The sequence below is a fragment of the Chanos chanos genome, chromosome 15, assembly GCF_902362185.1.
Source record: "Chanos chanos chromosome 15, fChaCha1.1, whole genome shotgun sequence".
NCBI classification, from domain to species: Eukaryota; Metazoa; Chordata; class Actinopteri; order Gonorynchiformes; family Chanidae; genus Chanos; species Chanos chanos.
This window is the reverse complement of record NC_044509.1, coordinates 4,871,745-4,888,056: the sequence shown is the minus strand read 5'-3', so window position 1 is coordinate 4,888,056 and position 16,312 is coordinate 4,871,745. Positions and strand designations below refer to the sequence as shown.

The window sequence follows — 16,312 nt, the reverse complement described above, 5'->3', positions numbered from 1 at the left end:
GTGTGTGTAGGATTAGAACAGAAGCCTGCATAACCTACAGAACGATGACTGGTTCTAATGGCACACACAGAACCAGTAAAAGCCGCTGAAACCTGCCCCTCACGGGTCGTCTGTGAGAGACACGTCGAAGGTACAAAACCAGCAGCCCTGGAGGAGTGAGGAAGAGTTCTTATCTGTTCTGAAGCAGGGAAAATACGGACAGGAAATCCCTGTGAGCAAGAGGAGGGGCGGACCATCGGAAACACGGAGTAAACAGGCTCCCTTTTAATCATCTCTACTCACGTTTTCAACATGTCAAACTTTTGATCTCTTCCCTTGACACCCCCCCCTCCCTCCCTCCCTCCACCCAATACCCCTCCTCATCCTCCCAAATGCTCAGAGAACCAGCCAGAGAGCAGAGATAGCGCTTGGTCCTCAGAGAGAAAGAAAAAGAGACAGGCGGAGCGAAACTGTTTTCTCAGGGTAGCCGACACCAGAGGAGGACAAAAAAGAAAATGTGAACTAGAGAGAGAGTAGGCAGAGCGCTGGAGGTTTGATTTCACCAGCGCAGCACGTTCTGGATGACCCAGCGGTTGTACCCGACGTCTTTGTGCGGCTTTACAAAGGTCAGGCCGACCTTTCCTCTCGAGCACAAACCCCTGAGCCGGGCCTTGGAGAACTCAAAGGAGACTTAGGGAAGAAAAGCCAGCCCTCTAAAGTCGCTTTAGCTTCTTTTAATTGGGCGGCATGCCCATCAGCAGCTTAACTTCAAAAAAAAAAAGGCATGGTGGGCAAAACCTCAAACCCTCCGCACCCCCCACCCCCACCCTCCTCAGGCAACACCCCTTTTGCTCACAGGACCCAAAGGACAGCTGCCTTCTCCCTCAAGTTCAAAGCTGTCCCAGAATGCACTTCACCCTTGTATCGGGGCACTGGGTTGGCTTTGTTGTGGGACGGTCAACATTCCTGACCTCTCTTGCATGTCCAAACACAAGGATGTGAGGCCAGCCAGAGCATCTGTGTGTCTGGTCCCTTCAAAGCTACAAGCATCTGACCAAAGGGCCTCTGCACTAGTCATATCACTCTGAGGGGGGAGAGAGGGGGGGGGGGCATGACTAAAGTCAAAATCCTTCTGTAAGATTCTTGGCAACCCACTTCAAACCTACAAAGAAGGCCTGGATAGCTAGCACAGACCTTAACATCCTGCACAGCAGAAATAATTAGGGCCACAGGAACAGACAGAAAACCTGCACTGAAAATGGATTTTAAAGGGAATAATACCCACGACCTACATTCAATATATGTGTATGACACTTAATTTGTGTTGATGCCTCAAACGCACTGAAAAATAATATATGTGAAAATGTTTCTATTAAATACCTGTAACTTTGTATTAAATAAAACATTTCCACCATCATGTCTAATCTTGTTTTCATTTCTTTTTTTTCTTTCTCTTGCACTTTTTTTTGCACCCCCACCCCCCACACCCCGAGCCCCGTTTATGATCCGGCAGCAGAGCCAAGAACGCAGTGCAAATTGAGGGGCGACAGCAGCCAACCTGCGGCATGGAGAAACAACACGCTTGAGGAGGATCAAACGTGGTTGGAGATGTGTAATTACCGCCGCTTATGAAAACTGGCTGTCAAGCCGCCCCACGGATAAGCAAGTCGTATTCAGAGCAGCCTGAGGACAGCCAGTGAGCCTGACACACCTGAATACTGAAAAAAAAAAGGTAGAGAGAGAGGGAGAGAGAGAGAGGGAGAGAGAGAGGGTGAAACAACAAAGAGGAGTTCTGAACTTAAAGAAAGAGGTGATCTTTCTGGGATGTTGATGTGTTTACATTGTGGTTTGATTGGATAAAGTCAGAAACTTCCAAATGTAAGCCACACTACACGACTGACGTCTACATTTTCCTCAGTAATCTGAAGAATGAAAAATAAGAAGCACTTCATTACGTCTAATGTCATGGTAAACTGAGTTATATTCTAAAACCACAGAACCATGAGGTCAAAAAGTTTTGAGGGAGACATGAGAGAGCGATTTGGGGAGAGAAAACATCTCACCTGAGTCTCCCACCTGTACCCCCCCCCCCTCCCCCTTTCCCCGGAGGAGGGGAACATAAAGCAAGAGCATAAAGCAGCTCACTATAGCAACAGAGGCTTGTCGCAACAGGTTGACGCGGCAACAAAGAGCACCTCGCAGAGTACAACCAACTCTCTGTGTGGTGAGGGTGCAACCTCCAAAAAAGAAAAAAAAAAAAAAAAAAGGGACAATTTCCTTACCCTCACCTCCACCCCCTAACAAGTGCGCACACACACACACACACACACACACACACACACACACACAGTTTGTTCCTACAAACGCTCTGACCATCCACCTGTGAAAAGTTCAAATGACTGTGCCAGACACTACAGCTAGAAAAGACATCACTAAAATCATAACTACGCTCTCACTATAACTATGTTATCATAACTATAACAGGATTCAGGCCCATAACTATAGCCAGGCCCACAGACTACTCTCTCTGTACTGTTTAATAGAGACCTGTCTAGGATATAGACATTCTCACATATAGAATAAATATATACTTTATATATAAACATATAAAATAAATATAAATAAAGCACTATGATTCCACTCTGAAGAGACTAGCTCTGGAAAGCACCAGAAAGCTGATAGAAAGGCTGTGAAATTAGATTGAAATGGTTTCACTGCATTAGGTCTGGATGCTTGGGTAAGGCTGTGCTAGGTCACTTTTTAATGACTTACTGTTGCACATACAGGAGACAGTGTTTCACAGCGTGCAAACGCATGTGCACAGTTTGAAGCCACAATTCACTTTCAACAGAGAGTATCTGGCTGTATCATTTCTGATTCACGATTCATCTGTCTTGTCAATCACTCTCGCTGTTGGCAGTACTAGTGAGACCATTTCCTGACAAACATTTCTCCTATATGATCCTTTCTTTCAACGTAAAAAACTGAACAGGTCAACACTGATTTTTTTTTTTTTTTTTGGATTAATTACAATGTTATTTACAAGTTCAAAAAGTACAGATGAGACGTTTTGTTGATATTATCAACCTAGCTGTCCCTGCCATGACTTCTTAAAAACTACAATCAAACAGTGAAGAATGAAGGGCACACAGTCAGGGCGTCTCTCTCTCTCTCTCTCTCTCTCTCCAGCCGTGTGTAACTGTGGGCTTTTCCCATTTAAAGGCCGTGTAATTCCACATCAATTACCACAGACCCCTCTGTCCACTTTGCAACTCAAAATGCCTCCTGCACCTGGTGAGTGAAGAGAGACGAGATCCTACAGACCCTCTGTTTTTCCACGCTGCACTGCATGGTGGGGGGATGGGGGGGGGGGGTGGGTTTCCACCAAATAGCAAAATCTATGAAAGTAAATGACGAGTAAAGCTTTTGTGGTGTGTACGGTCATATAGCCATGCAAGTGTTGGTGTAACGGTGTCTGTTATGTGTTTCCTTATTCTTTCCATAATAAACTTTTAATACTGGAGAATTAAAAAAAAAAACAAAAAAAAAAAACCTGGCATTTGCAGTTGCAGCTTATGCCCTGAGCCTCGGTCACATCTGCTCTTTTGAGTGTTGTGAGACAAATATCCCTGAGAAAAAAAAAAAAAGGGTGAAAACCTGGCAGCCCTGTATTCAGAGTGGAGCACAGACGTTTACACAACTACAAATCTATCAGCCACTATAGGGCCTGGGTGGAGCAGCTGGCACACTTAAACCTAACCACGCGTTATTGGCTGGCTTCCTTTTTAAGTCAGATGACATCAGATCATTGATGAGATAAAAGAGACCCAAACACTACACACACACACACACACACACACACATACACACTGTAGATGTCATCAGTCTTGCTTGAAGAATTTTGGCAATTTGTGTCATCACCTTCACTCTGAGTCGAACGCGACACTAGGCCCGTGGGTTTCGACCGGCTTGACGTGTCTACTGTAATGACTAAATTGACAGGTGCAATTTAAAATGCAAGATCATTGGCTGGGATGGGAAGGGAGGAGAGAGGAGAGGAGAGGGGGGAGGGGAGAAAGGGGGGGGGGGGTCACTGCGGTTTTGGATATGGCACACGTCCACTCATATGTCAGCGCCCCTTTTAAAACTGATCCAGTACAAACAAGCTGAGTCAATCAAAAATAAAGAGATGTCACAAGTGGTGTTTCGATATGACACTAATATTACGCAGGCTGCTGCCTGTTACGCTCGTTACCAATTAGTCTGACACCTCTTCTCTTCAGGGAGCACAGACAGCGAGAGGGATGGAGTTCGCTCCAAAATTCCACATGATTCATCTCAGAAAAATGCCCCGTGCTTAGAACCCAAGATTCAGCTCTCTGAAGCCAAGCTACTGAGACAGATTCTCACTAATGCCGCGACCCCGTTCTGGGCCGTTCAGACCACCTCCAAATGTGTGTGCGCGCACGCACACACACACACACTCACACATACGCATACGCATATACACACACACACAGCGAGGGAAAAACAAATTCCAACTTCAATCATGTTTGGGTCAAGAGTCTGCCAAATCTCGACTTTGAAGTTTCCACACAAAGCGTTAAAAACAAACCGGCGCTTCTGCGCTGGGACCCCAGACATCGCTCCTACCTGCATGAGTTTCCCCTCGGCATAACCCGCACTCCCTCCGACAAACACCCCCTCCAGGGTGATGGGTTTGCTGGTGGGCTCCTGTCTGAGGAGGGTCACCTTGATGACGGCCCTGGGTGCGGATCTCTCCGATTCCACCGCCGCTGCCAATTCCAGGCCCGTTTGGCCAAAGACCACCTGCAAGGCCGCCATGAGCAGCCACGGCCAAAGCCCGGCCAATCTCCTCTGGAAAACTGTCATTGTACTGGCGGGCTCCAGCGAGACATCATGCACTGCAAAGTGGTCGACCTGCGTCGAGAAAACTAAGGAGTTTTTCCCCCTTTTTCCTTTCGAAAAAGTCTTCTTTTTCTAGTGAATGTAAATCAGGTTGCTTTCACAGAGGTTGCAACTGCCAAGTACTCGTGTTCATGAGAAGTCAACTGTTTCACGAAGCATGCTTTGAGTGAGGACACACACACACACACACACGCACGTTTCAGAGAAGTTCTCTCCACATTAAAACTGCTCTTGCAACAGCCATGAGTGTCATCCCTAAAGAGCTAAAAGACATAGTAAAATAGCCTTGTTTTATAAAAGTCATATCACTGCTTATTATAAGCGTTTTGGTATGAGAGGGAAAACGTTAGTTTAAGATCAAATGGAAATAATGTGCAGGTTAGCCTGTATCGCTTAGAGGAGAGGCCAACCATAGACTGCATGCATGTGAAAACATAAAGGCATTTATTAGAAGCTTGGCTTTTAAGGTGTGCATTGATTCCTCCCTTCAAAAGACACGCAGGCTGGTGTGCAGTAGATTCCGTCGGTCTTGTTAGAGAGTACAGATTGACATAGTGCTCTTTGATCACTATTCCGCTCAAGAAGTCAGTCAACCCACATTTATTCTTGTCAACACGTTTATAACTTTTCTTTAAACCTGATCTCCAAGAGTTATAATAAGTAAGACTGTCTTAGCAAGACTTCGTTTATTCGTAAATACATTTCGGACGCAGATTATGTTTATCCACCGCGTGTTAAACGAATCCAAGAGTCAACAGGTTGCTGCAGGTTTCCCCAGTCAAATTCCCTTGTCTCGACAATGCAAAACTTCAACGAGCGGTAATTCCATCAAAACTGAGTTGGAAGAAACCCAGTAGGAAGCTTCGTTCTCGTCAAACGAAGAAATAAGGTAAAATGTCGCAGTCTAATAACTAATAGAGAAGTTCTCCCCCAGGGTTAAGCGCAATTCCGAAGAGTATACAGTACAGCTGCACCAAAGAGATTGATCTCACACGGGCTGCGCTGCAATAACCATCTGGTATGGGCAACAACCAGAACTTTTTAACAGCTTTGAAATGTTTGATCCGTCAGTCCGTTGCATTTACATTACATTCTTGACCTGACGTCTTGAGAAAAAAAACAAGGTTAAAAGATGCGAAATGTATTAACAGCAAATCTCACAATCACGTGTGGTTTGTGCAAATCGACCAATCCGTTCGATGTTCCTTACACGGCTAACTAGTCATCAGCTCAACCTGTTCGCCGCTCCAGTACCCTTCAAAAAATATTTTCCTCAACTTCCAAGTGGAAGTACAAAAAAACAAACTATTTCAAGATCCGGAATCCTTTCGAGAGCCGTAAAATGTAAAAGAAAAAAAAAAACTTCACTGATTTCTTGAGCGCGCAGTCAATAAGTTGTTCACTGTTTAGACAAACATTAAAGTGTGCCAAGTATGTCGTTTAAGAGAAATATTAGTTTCCTTATTAAGTTTAAAACTTGGGAAAGAAGAGCTCGGAGCTGCCGAGGTCTCAAATCTTGCCGAGTCTCTCCCTCCCCTGGGAACTAATCGACTGTCTACCTGCTGACTGCCTGTCACTGAGGGTGGAGCAGCAGCGGGCGGCCATACTGAGCAAATTTACGACATACGACGCCCTCTAGTGGAAGAGATCATACAGGCGTTTGAAAACGAAATATATTCTATATTTTCTGCATAAGACCTGTGTTCATTTGCATACTTTTTTTCGGTACGTTGTCTTTCTTGTAGTTCCGAGGTTAGGTTTTACATATCTGGTCCAGTTTAAACGGTTGTTAATGTTGACTCTAAAGGATTCCAATTTGTCTGATAAATAACACATTTTTGTGTGAGGAAAATAATTTTATTTTCCCCTGTCGATTACACCAGTTACACCAGGCAACCAGCTGGCTGACAATGAAAGACAAATAAAATGAGTACAGAGTTTGATTTGACTTTTATTTAAAACAAACTAAAATAAAGGTTCAGAAATCAGACTTTGAAAAAGCCTGTCTTAAAGTATATTAGGGCAAGTTAAAATGGGGCTATTTTAAAAATATTTTTAAGACATATATTACACTTAAAAATCTTGTCTGTCAATCAAAGTAAAACTAGAATAATTAAGATATTCTTTAGGACACTTTCCAGAGCCCTTCTGAGCAAAATGTAACATTAAAACTTATCCAATCCCTCTTGCACTTCCGACTGACGCCCATGCCATCAAAATCCAATAAAACCAATAAATAAGACTACATAACAAACTTTACATGAACACTGACTGTATACTGCTAAAAATAAAAAATAAAAAAACAATACTCTTCCTTTGGTGGGTCAAAGCCCACTAGCAGAACTCCACTACAATTCTCCTACCTAAAAAGTATCCACACATACTCTGGATTTGGTCGCTGCATTGGAAAGCTGTCTATGCTCAAGAATTGTGCTTGCATGCCACCTCTACCAACAGGTTAAGATCTACAGAACAGAACGGCAAAAATCAGTGTTTCACATCCTACATGTATGTCTGAAACTCATTGTATTCTCTGTGTCTAAAAGCAATAAGCTCCTGTCCTACCTCGTGTGCGTTTGTGTCTTACCAGGAGAACTGCGTTGCAGTTTTCCGTGTCTGTGTTCCTGGGACTGGTGCGTGTCAATCACAGCTGTCACGGCTCCTCTGGGTTTCTTTCCTGAAGCCTCCTCTTTGGTCTCCTCGTTCGGCTTCTAGGAACAAAGATACACACTCAACTGATTATAATGTCTGCTAAAGACTGTTATCCCTGTATATTACAAATGAATTACTATTGCGGTAAGTTCTGTTGTGGGTTACGTGTATTACTCTGTGAGACTCCAGTAGTCAGTAGACAAACAGCTGACATGAAGGTCGAAAATCTCTAACTGGCAGAAAACACTCAACCTGGGCTTTCTTGCCGTGTTCAGATAAGACAACATCTTGTTCCACTCCTCTCTCTGATTGGTTTTCGGGCATCCCTGCAGCATTACCCCTGCCCAACAGCACCTTCCCTGGAGAGCTGGCGATGATGCTGTCCATCGGAACGGTGCTGAACACGGGTGCAGGGTTGGCATCGCCCGACATGGAGGCAGAGACAGTGGCTGGGGTGGGCGCGCTGTTTGGATGGATCTCTGACGGCGCAGAAGACTGGAGCGGCATCTCAGCGGCCTCCACTTTGACTGTGCACAGTTTGGGCGAGGGCTGGAACTCATCCACGATCTTGAAAACCGTGTCGAGGCTGACGTCGTTTTTCTTGATGTCTTGGGCGTCACCACACTGCCAATCTGGATTCTGGGTGCCAGCGTGCATGAAACCAGCAGGATAATTCTGCTATAATTGTGACATAAACAAATCATTTTGTCAAATAAAATTTTTCGAATTATACCTCAAACTGAGTAACATCATTAATTAAGCAGCACTGATTAATTCATAGTTGATGTGTCATTACATGACATGTTAAAAAAATCTTTCCCTGTTGGATCAGTCTAAATGGAGCCAAAAATACTTGAACACTGATTGGTCTGGCATAGAGAGTGATGATGATTAGGGCTGCACAGTCCTAAGGAAAACATAATAACTGCACTTATTGTGATAATGTATCTGTGATTCTAAACTGTGTTAAACAAGAACTGTACTTTCCGTGTTCGCATCTGAAATAAGAACACGTTCAAATCAAGCATGATGTTTCTTCATCTGTATGAACTCTGAAGTCAGAAGAGCCGACTGTGTTCTATTTCAGTTGCAACTATTACAGGTACTAAAAAAAAAAACCCTTCACTGTATTTGGAAACAGAAACAGAATCTATAGCTTTGATTTCTAAACCTGATGTTTACTAGTGGCTACTGGAAGGAAAGTCTGTGATGAGATACATCACATGAACTCACGTGACTGGACAGGAAAATCCAGGAGCTCTCAGCATAAACGGCAGTGATAGATCACTGCACTTTCAGCACACCCAGTGACTGGTTTATGTGACCCAACATAAAGTATATATGCTGACTGGCACAACAATTGACAGTGCAAATGTACTGATGAAAGGAACATAACTAATTCTTTTGGCCCAGTGCATGGGCCTAAATAAGGATTACAGTTGGAATCCTACAATAGGTTACTCCAACACCAAGGTCTGGTCTCACCTGGTAATAACCATAGTGAGGAAAGGAGGTAGATGATGGATGGGGGCATCCTGTCATATCTAAATCCACTGAACCAGGACTACAGCAGAGACACCCTGCTGCAAACAAACAACAACAACAACAACAAATCACCAGCCTATTAATGACCAGTTAAGTCTGTAGATATGATAAAACATGACATGCACCGTAGCTGCTGTGGAATGTTTAGTGCTGATGATCAAGCTGCAAACTGAGACTGCATGTTATTGGAATGCTTCAGTTTGAAATCTCAATTTTCTCCAGCACAGATGACCATCAGCAAAGAACTGCACCTTTCACAGTATCCTACCTACGTTCTATGTGCTGCACTAATTCTTAACCTTTTGAGCATGTCCACGCGGAATAAAATTGATCAGTAAAATTTACCAGATGAGTAATATCCCGGATTGTACTGAGAATGAGGGGGCAAAAAGCTGTCGATTTTTTTCCCGGTCAGAGACGTTCCCTGGGCTCCCTGCTGCATGTGGACGCTGGTGGGACTGGGCTGAACCGAAAAGGCAGAGTCACTGGAGTAGTGGCGAATTACCGACACTGGGATCCCTTTGTTTGTGTAGAAGGCTGTAGGGGAGGAAGTGTCGTTCTGACGCATGACCCAGCCGCGAGAAGGGATTGGGGTTCGGTCGTACTCTTTGACGGGCTGTGATCCGTTCAGATTGTACTGATAAGGAGACACGTTGTCCCGAAGAAACCCACGGTGTACAAATACAGAACCTGTATGGGAGGAGATGAAGACCGTGATCATTTGCAGTAACTGTGATTTGTATGTTTCACACAGATCACATCCGTGAGCATTGATTTTTCAGTGTAAAACGTACTAGAGTTACATTACATTACAGTTTTAAATGATCTTACATGCTATTAAAAACTGCACTGATGCATTTGTTTACAATTCTGTGTGCAGATACTCCAATATTTGCATTTATTCTGGTAAATGTGGTTCATTTGAGGTCTAAACTGTTTATATAATCCAAATTAACAGTTTAAAAGTGAATTTAAAACTTTAAAAAATCAGTCAAGCTCCAGCTATTCAAGTCAATGTTTTCAAAACCTTTACATTCTATAGAGAATCATATGCTTGGTCCAACAAAACTAGCAGAAAACCAATGTATCTTCATAATATTTGTTTTGGCAGCTGTTGGTTGCAACATGGTAGGGCTGTGGTAAGGCTTAGGTTAATAAACCTATGTGGTTTGGTTTATCCAAGCTGGGGGGTCCAAGTGCCAGCGGCTGACACTGAAATTGTTAACTGAGTAGTCACCATATTGTCCTGTTTAAATTTGATTTTATTTGGCTGGGCAATGGGGCTCTGTGTATAAGTGGTGTGGAATAACGTTTCAAAGCAAATGAATTACAACATTCGCTACCTTCTTTCTCAACCTTACTTTTCTCATTATTTGTCAGGAGGCGACGGAAACGATTTGGCGGCCGGCAGGTCACTTCCAAACCCGCTTCAAGCTTAGCCTTGTTGGTGCTTGTCAGTCTTTTGAGATTGACCAAAAGTTCGGGATGGTTTTGTTTGAAATTTGGGTTGTGAAAGTGATGCTGGATTCCGTCCGTAACCTTGTTCCCGTCAGCGCGCTTATCCGTGCACCCCGGGCTCTGGATCACCTTTCTGAACCCATAGAGGTTCAATTGCCGAATGAAGCTGGTGAAGTTTGTCGTCTTGAATAAATCGTCTGTATCTCTTGATGGCTTAGCTGGTGACAGGAGCTCTGTTTCAAACAGCTGTTGATCAATGATCACACCCTCCCCATGGGTGTCCCACCGTATGGATCTGTTTTTAGGGTCGTTCACCAGTCGCCATAACTTGGCGGGGAAGTTACTGGGGTTAATGGGTATAGTAAGAAGTGCTTCATCGACCTCCATTCCATCAGATGTAAAACTGCATCGGCTCCTTAAAAGTAGAATAACTTTTTAGAGTGCTTTGGCTTTTCAGTACAAACATTTAGCATCTTTGAGAGCTTTGATCAAATATGAAAACTGCTTGCAAACTAAACCCAAATGTAAGAGATGAGCTTGATCACTGGCCAGTTTACACAAAAGCAATGTCATCTATATTGTGGAATAATTTTGCAAACTCTGGGTCAATATGTTTAGGACAACGTTAGCTTGGTGCAATCTAAATTTGTCACTGCAGCTAACGCCATCAAATTTGCTAGTTCGCTAAGTGCGGTCTGAAGTTAGGAAAGCTATTAGTTATCGATCAGGCTTCAAAGTAACATGTTAATCTCATTACAGTATTTCCAAACGTAATATTATTAAAGTAATCGTGGAATGCAGATTTACTATGTATTTTGAATACGTTGTGCTTTTTACCTTGATGCCTGATTCCTTTAGAGTCTTCTAGTTGCTTCTCAGAACCGTTAAAAGTATTCCCGAACCGTTAGGCTCGTGCTCAGATTATGTGTTTAAATTCTACATTACCACCACCAGCTTCATAAACCTGTCCAGTAAAAACCATTGTCACTAAACTTATTGCTTCACTGACTCCTTGTATTTCAATGTTGATTCGTAACGTGCGTGTTTATCATTCTGAGAGCTCATTATAGCACAATTGTCATTATAGGATTTCACTCATTATTCATTTTCACCTGTACAGAGAAGAAAAAGTGATTTGAAGTGCCTCCTATCTAATATTCATTTGTTTAGTAAGCCTTGACAATAAATAAATAAAAGTGTTCTTCCCTCTTTTTTAGTGCAGAAAACACCGTCGAAACTAAAAATTCTTTCACTTCCCACAGAAAGTCAACAGGATGTATGAAATGGGTGAGGTTTCAAAGACCAGCCTCTCAGTTAAAATAACAAATTAACATTGTTGTGCAGCAAAGGCCACAATAATCATTTCCTATAAACTATTTTTGCTATACTTCAGGTTGTTTGATTTTTGCTTATCATTGCATTCACAATATGTGCGTGCTCGCGCGCGTGTGTGACTACCAGTTAGCAACAAACAACTGCGATTAGACACAGCTGGAATTTATTGTATTGTGGGTTTTTTGTTTGTTTGTTTGTTTTATTTTCAGTAAGTTAACTGAAAACAAAAACTTCCATTCAGGATTCTATACATCAGGCTCTGTTTAAAACAAAAGACATTTTGTAACTATGTAGTACTATGTAGTTATTTTTAATTCTTGACAATCAAAAAATCCAGTTCTTTTTCATTAGCTCATTTGAATCTCTATCTGGATATTGTGATAGATGAAGCACTGAACAGTCCCTTTTGTGGTATGCCTTTATTTCGCTGGTCGTTAGTTATCCTTTTATGCTGTAAGATGTTCAGACAAAGATCATATGCATAGCCCAGTCAGTGCACAGTCAAATCACAGTAGAAGTAGTTAGTAATATCACTTACAAGTAACCAGAAATACTAGAAGTAGTTTTAGTGAGAGTAGTAGTTGTTTTAAATAAAGTATTTTGAAGATCAGGTGAGTTTTATTTGTTAGGCACAAACAGAATATATTTTTCTGTGGTCTGTTAATGTCTTTATTTGAAACACGTATTATTCAGTACGATATTTAAAGTCTTCCTCTAAGACTCTCTCCTTCGTGTATAAGTGTAGGTCAGCTCTGTTAAACCTAACTTGGTTAATGATGGGTTTGATGATAACCTAAATGACTCGTGTGCTTTGCTGGACTATTATTAAAAAGTCCCATAAGGGACAGGGATTCCTAAAAGCGAATTGAAATTTACTGAAGTGTTACTGTTATGTTACAATGTTACAAAGCATTCAGGCATTTACGATTACTTCTGGGGTCTTGAGGCCAAGGACGCATATATGTGACGTCATTTGGAGACGCCGGATGAACCCGTCAGGCTACTTACAAAGCAAGCAGTACAGTTAAGTAAGGGGACCTTAAAGTGTTTATTCGTTTGATTAAGCAAAGCATGGCGCTGGAAACAGTTCCTAAGGATCTCCGTCACTTGCGGGCTTGTCTTCTGTGCTCCCTTGTAAAGGTAAGGATAACGATTATAATCAGTACCTTCGATCCGCTAACGTTAGCTAGTACTGAGAGTTACAGTGGAACTCCTCAAATGGTGATCGTAGCTAGCGTCTAATGTTAACAAAACAAACATTGTCCGCTGAATTAGAAAATATTTCTCTGTCTAAAAAAATAATATGTAACGATTATATATTTCATCGACAGTTAAACGCAATTCAGCTTATTAAGAAGATATATATATATATATCTTCGTAATAAGCTGAATTGCGTATATATGCATATATATATATATATATATGTGTGTGTGTGTGTGTGTGTGTATATAACGTTTATAGGCTTACTTATCTTCTTTTTAGTATTGAGTCAGCTGAGGACTAACCTTAAACGTCACTGTTTATGTGATGAAAGCTGTTTTGAGAGTAGATTGACCTAAACATGTATCCGTGCACCCACTGACTTACCGACCTATTCATAACCTCTTCTACATTCTTAAAGCTCTCACACACGAAATTTGCAGTATACTGTTTATGACATCAAATATTGAAATTCCACAATGCTGCAAACCAATCAACGACACCTGGCATACCCGTTCGGCTGCATAAGGAGAATTGTCTGTCCTGTTCTACAGACGATTTAACCATTTTTGTCTTTCCTCTCTCTTCAGACTATTGACCAGTTTGAGTATGATGGTTGTGATAACTGTGAAGCTTATCTGCAGATGAAAGGCAATCGGGAGATGGTGTATGAGTGCACGAGTTCTTCCTTTGACGGGTATGTTTTTGATGGACGCAAAACCGCCACCTGTGTACACTGCAGACTCCAGTTTAACCACTACATTAATGTCTGTTCTGAATGACTAAGTCAGAGTGAGGATTAAAAAAAAGACTGAAATAAATAATAAGCAATTTAATGTTTGTTAATGTCAAAGTATAATTTATTCCGACATCTATTTTGTCCTTATTGACTGCCGTCGGTTTATTTATTCTTTTATCCATTTACCTTTCACCAGTTCATGTATTTGTTCATTCGTGTGTGTGTGTGTGTGTGTGTTAGTTTGTGTGTTTTTCTAGCACTCCATTTGCTCCCTTTTTATTTGCCCTGCTGAACTTAAATGTTGTCTTTTGTTTTTAGCGTCATTGCAATGATGAGTCCAGAAGATAGCTGGGTTGCCAAATGGCAAAGAATCAGTAAGTAAGAAGAGTACATTTGGACTCAACAGAGGCCAAACTAGCCCCTTTCTTATGTTACCTAAAATCTCTGGAGACGCACAGTTTGACTGACTAGTTTTGTTCATTTCTTTGTCAGGTAACTTCAAACCAGGTGTCTATGCAGTGACGGTAACGGGTCGATTGCCTCCAGGTATGTTGAATTTTGAGTCGTAAACCCCATTTCAGCCTGACAGAATCGCATTAGACAGTCTCTCGCACGTATTATGACACATTTTATTTGCTCATGGTGGTGTCCAAACTGTTTCCTGAAAGAGAAATTCTTTTTTTTTTTTCTTCTCCCCTCTTCAATTCTGTCCGTCAGGTGTTGTCAGAGAACTCAAAAGCAGAGGAGTGATATACAAGTCCAGAGACACTGCGGTCAAAACGTAAAGTTGTGGTTGCTGTTTTATCAACTGTTTGTCACATGTCAGTCACAGCCTGTACCCAGGGTCAGTTGTCTTTCGCAGAGAACACTTGAGAAGGTGACTATCACTGAGAATGTGTTACTCTGTTTTTTTGTTTTTGTTTTTGTTTTTTTTCCTTTTTTTTTTTTTTTTTTTTTTTTACAGAATTTGTCTGTCTTTTGAATTATGTGTAATATCTTGCAAGGCAGTCTTAGTTGTCTAATTTTTGTTTTTGTTTATTTGTTCTTATGTTTTCTGAGATGGACGAATATCTAGAGAGTGAGGAGAGTTATGTAATAAAAATAAACTTTTACTGATTTTTTTTGTTTGTTTAAATTCTTAGGCCAATTTTTGAATGAATTTTGGATAGCTTTTACTAACTTTGCCTGTAAAAAAATCCTCACAGGAACTCTACACAGGAACTGGTGGTGTGTGTCTTTCTTTTCTGTCTTTTTTTTTTTTTTTAAACTGCACACTCCACCACTCCATGAAAAAGAAAACTCTCCTCAAGAAGTTCTCCTTATGTCATGTGATTACTTGTGTCAGATTCTTCAGTTTGGTTTCAGAAAAATACATCTATGTACAGAATAAATTTTGTGGTGCCACATAATATCAGTGCTTCTTTTACAGTCATAAATGAAAACCCGAGCATGAATATGTCTTATTTTGTCAACCACCTTTCTTATTATATTCTCTCTCACTGCAAACCGGTTTAAAAATTACACAAAGGATTTTTTTTTATTCTTTATCATAGATTTTATATTCTTGGAAAACTGCCAACGCTAAAGGATAAACGCTAGCCCTCTTGAGATTTTATTTGTTTTTGTTTTGCTGGAGGCAGGCACAAGGTGGCAGAGTTGCAGTAGCTTTTACTAAAAGAGAAAACTTAGTAGCACAATCAGGAAATGGTATGCCGTAATCTGCTCCCCGCCAAAACTGTGAACCTCTGTGCACTTGCCACTTCTCTAACTACGTTTCAGCGTTAACTCGCTCACACGGGAGGAATCTCAGTGTCACTATCTTTTACGTTTCTTGGCGTCACAAACAATGTGAGAGAGTGAGCCCTGAAACTATTCTGACTTTGTACAGAATGGATTTACGCCACATGCTTTACACGGCACGGATTTACTCCAGAGACCGAAATTACGGCGGCTATCCAAATCAAGAAATGCTAGTGACTGCTGTACTAGCCTTTTTTAGTTTGTTTGTCACTGAACAGGGGTGTCGGGAAAAGAGGAGTGTAGAGGTACTATTTTTTTTTTTTTTCCATGCTGGCCCACTCCTTTTCTTCACACCTTTTCTCTAATCAGAGAGAGAAATCACCATCTCCTCCCTCATGTAATGGACTCACCTGTTAGTCATGACTCAAAAGAGGACTACGTAGGCAGGCCCTGCTGGCTGTCGTGGACATTTTTCAGAGTTTGTCTTTAGCTCTTAGCATGGCATATTAGGCTAGCCCCTCCATTACATCACCCATACTTATATATGCATGAGTAACTGACCAGTCGAGTATAGCTCATGTGTAGTGAATCATTTTGAAGCTGTGAGAATGAAAATGAATTTCCTGAGTTGGTCTCTCATACAAAAGTTGAACTTCAGTCATATTCTTAATGGAAATCACAGGATGAGCCTAAATCATTGTCTTAGGAGGGCAGTCCATATTTTCATGGGTTAG

At 41.7% G+C, this 16,312-nt stretch overlaps 3 protein-coding genes across 3 annotated transcripts in view; 1 reads left to right on the top strand and 2 right to left on the bottom strand.

Moving 5' to 3' along the window:
* The window catches only part of rnf43 (ring finger protein 43), an 88,287-nt gene extending 81,871 nt beyond the window's left edge, over positions 1-6,416 (bottom strand). Inside the window, exon 1 of the mRNA XM_030792699.1 lies at positions 4,633-6,416. Within this exon, the coding sequence (XP_030648559.1) occupies positions 4,633-4,872 (240 nt within the window). The 5' untranslated portion in view covers positions 4,873-6,416. The remainder of the gene's footprint in view (positions 1-4,632) is intronic.
* A 913-nt stretch (positions 6,417-7,329) lies between these two features.
* Positions 7,330-10,950, bottom strand: hsf5 (heat shock transcription factor family member 5). Its single transcript, XM_030792950.1, has 6 exons — positions 10,467-10,950; positions 9,451-9,795; positions 9,046-9,143; positions 7,813-8,238; positions 7,496-7,619; positions 7,330-7,373 (listed from the first exon to the last, which is right to left on the bottom strand). The coding sequence occupies exons 1-6, from the start codon at positions 10,948-10,950 to the stop codon at positions 7,330-7,332; spliced, it is 1,521 nt and encodes a 506-aa protein (XP_030648810.1).
* A 1,947-nt stretch (positions 10,951-12,897) lies between these two features.
* On the top strand, positions 12,898-14,800 carry supt4h1 (SPT4 homolog, DSIF elongation factor subunit). Its single transcript, XM_030792821.1, has 5 exons — positions 12,898-13,038; positions 13,690-13,796; positions 14,157-14,212; positions 14,331-14,384; positions 14,556-14,800. Exons 1-5 carry the CDS (start codon positions 12,970-12,972, stop codon positions 14,621-14,623), a joined length of 354 nt encoding a protein of 117 aa, XP_030648681.1. The 5' UTR covers positions 12,898-12,969; the 3' UTR covers positions 14,624-14,800.
* Positions 14,801-16,312: the final 1,512 nt, after the last annotated feature.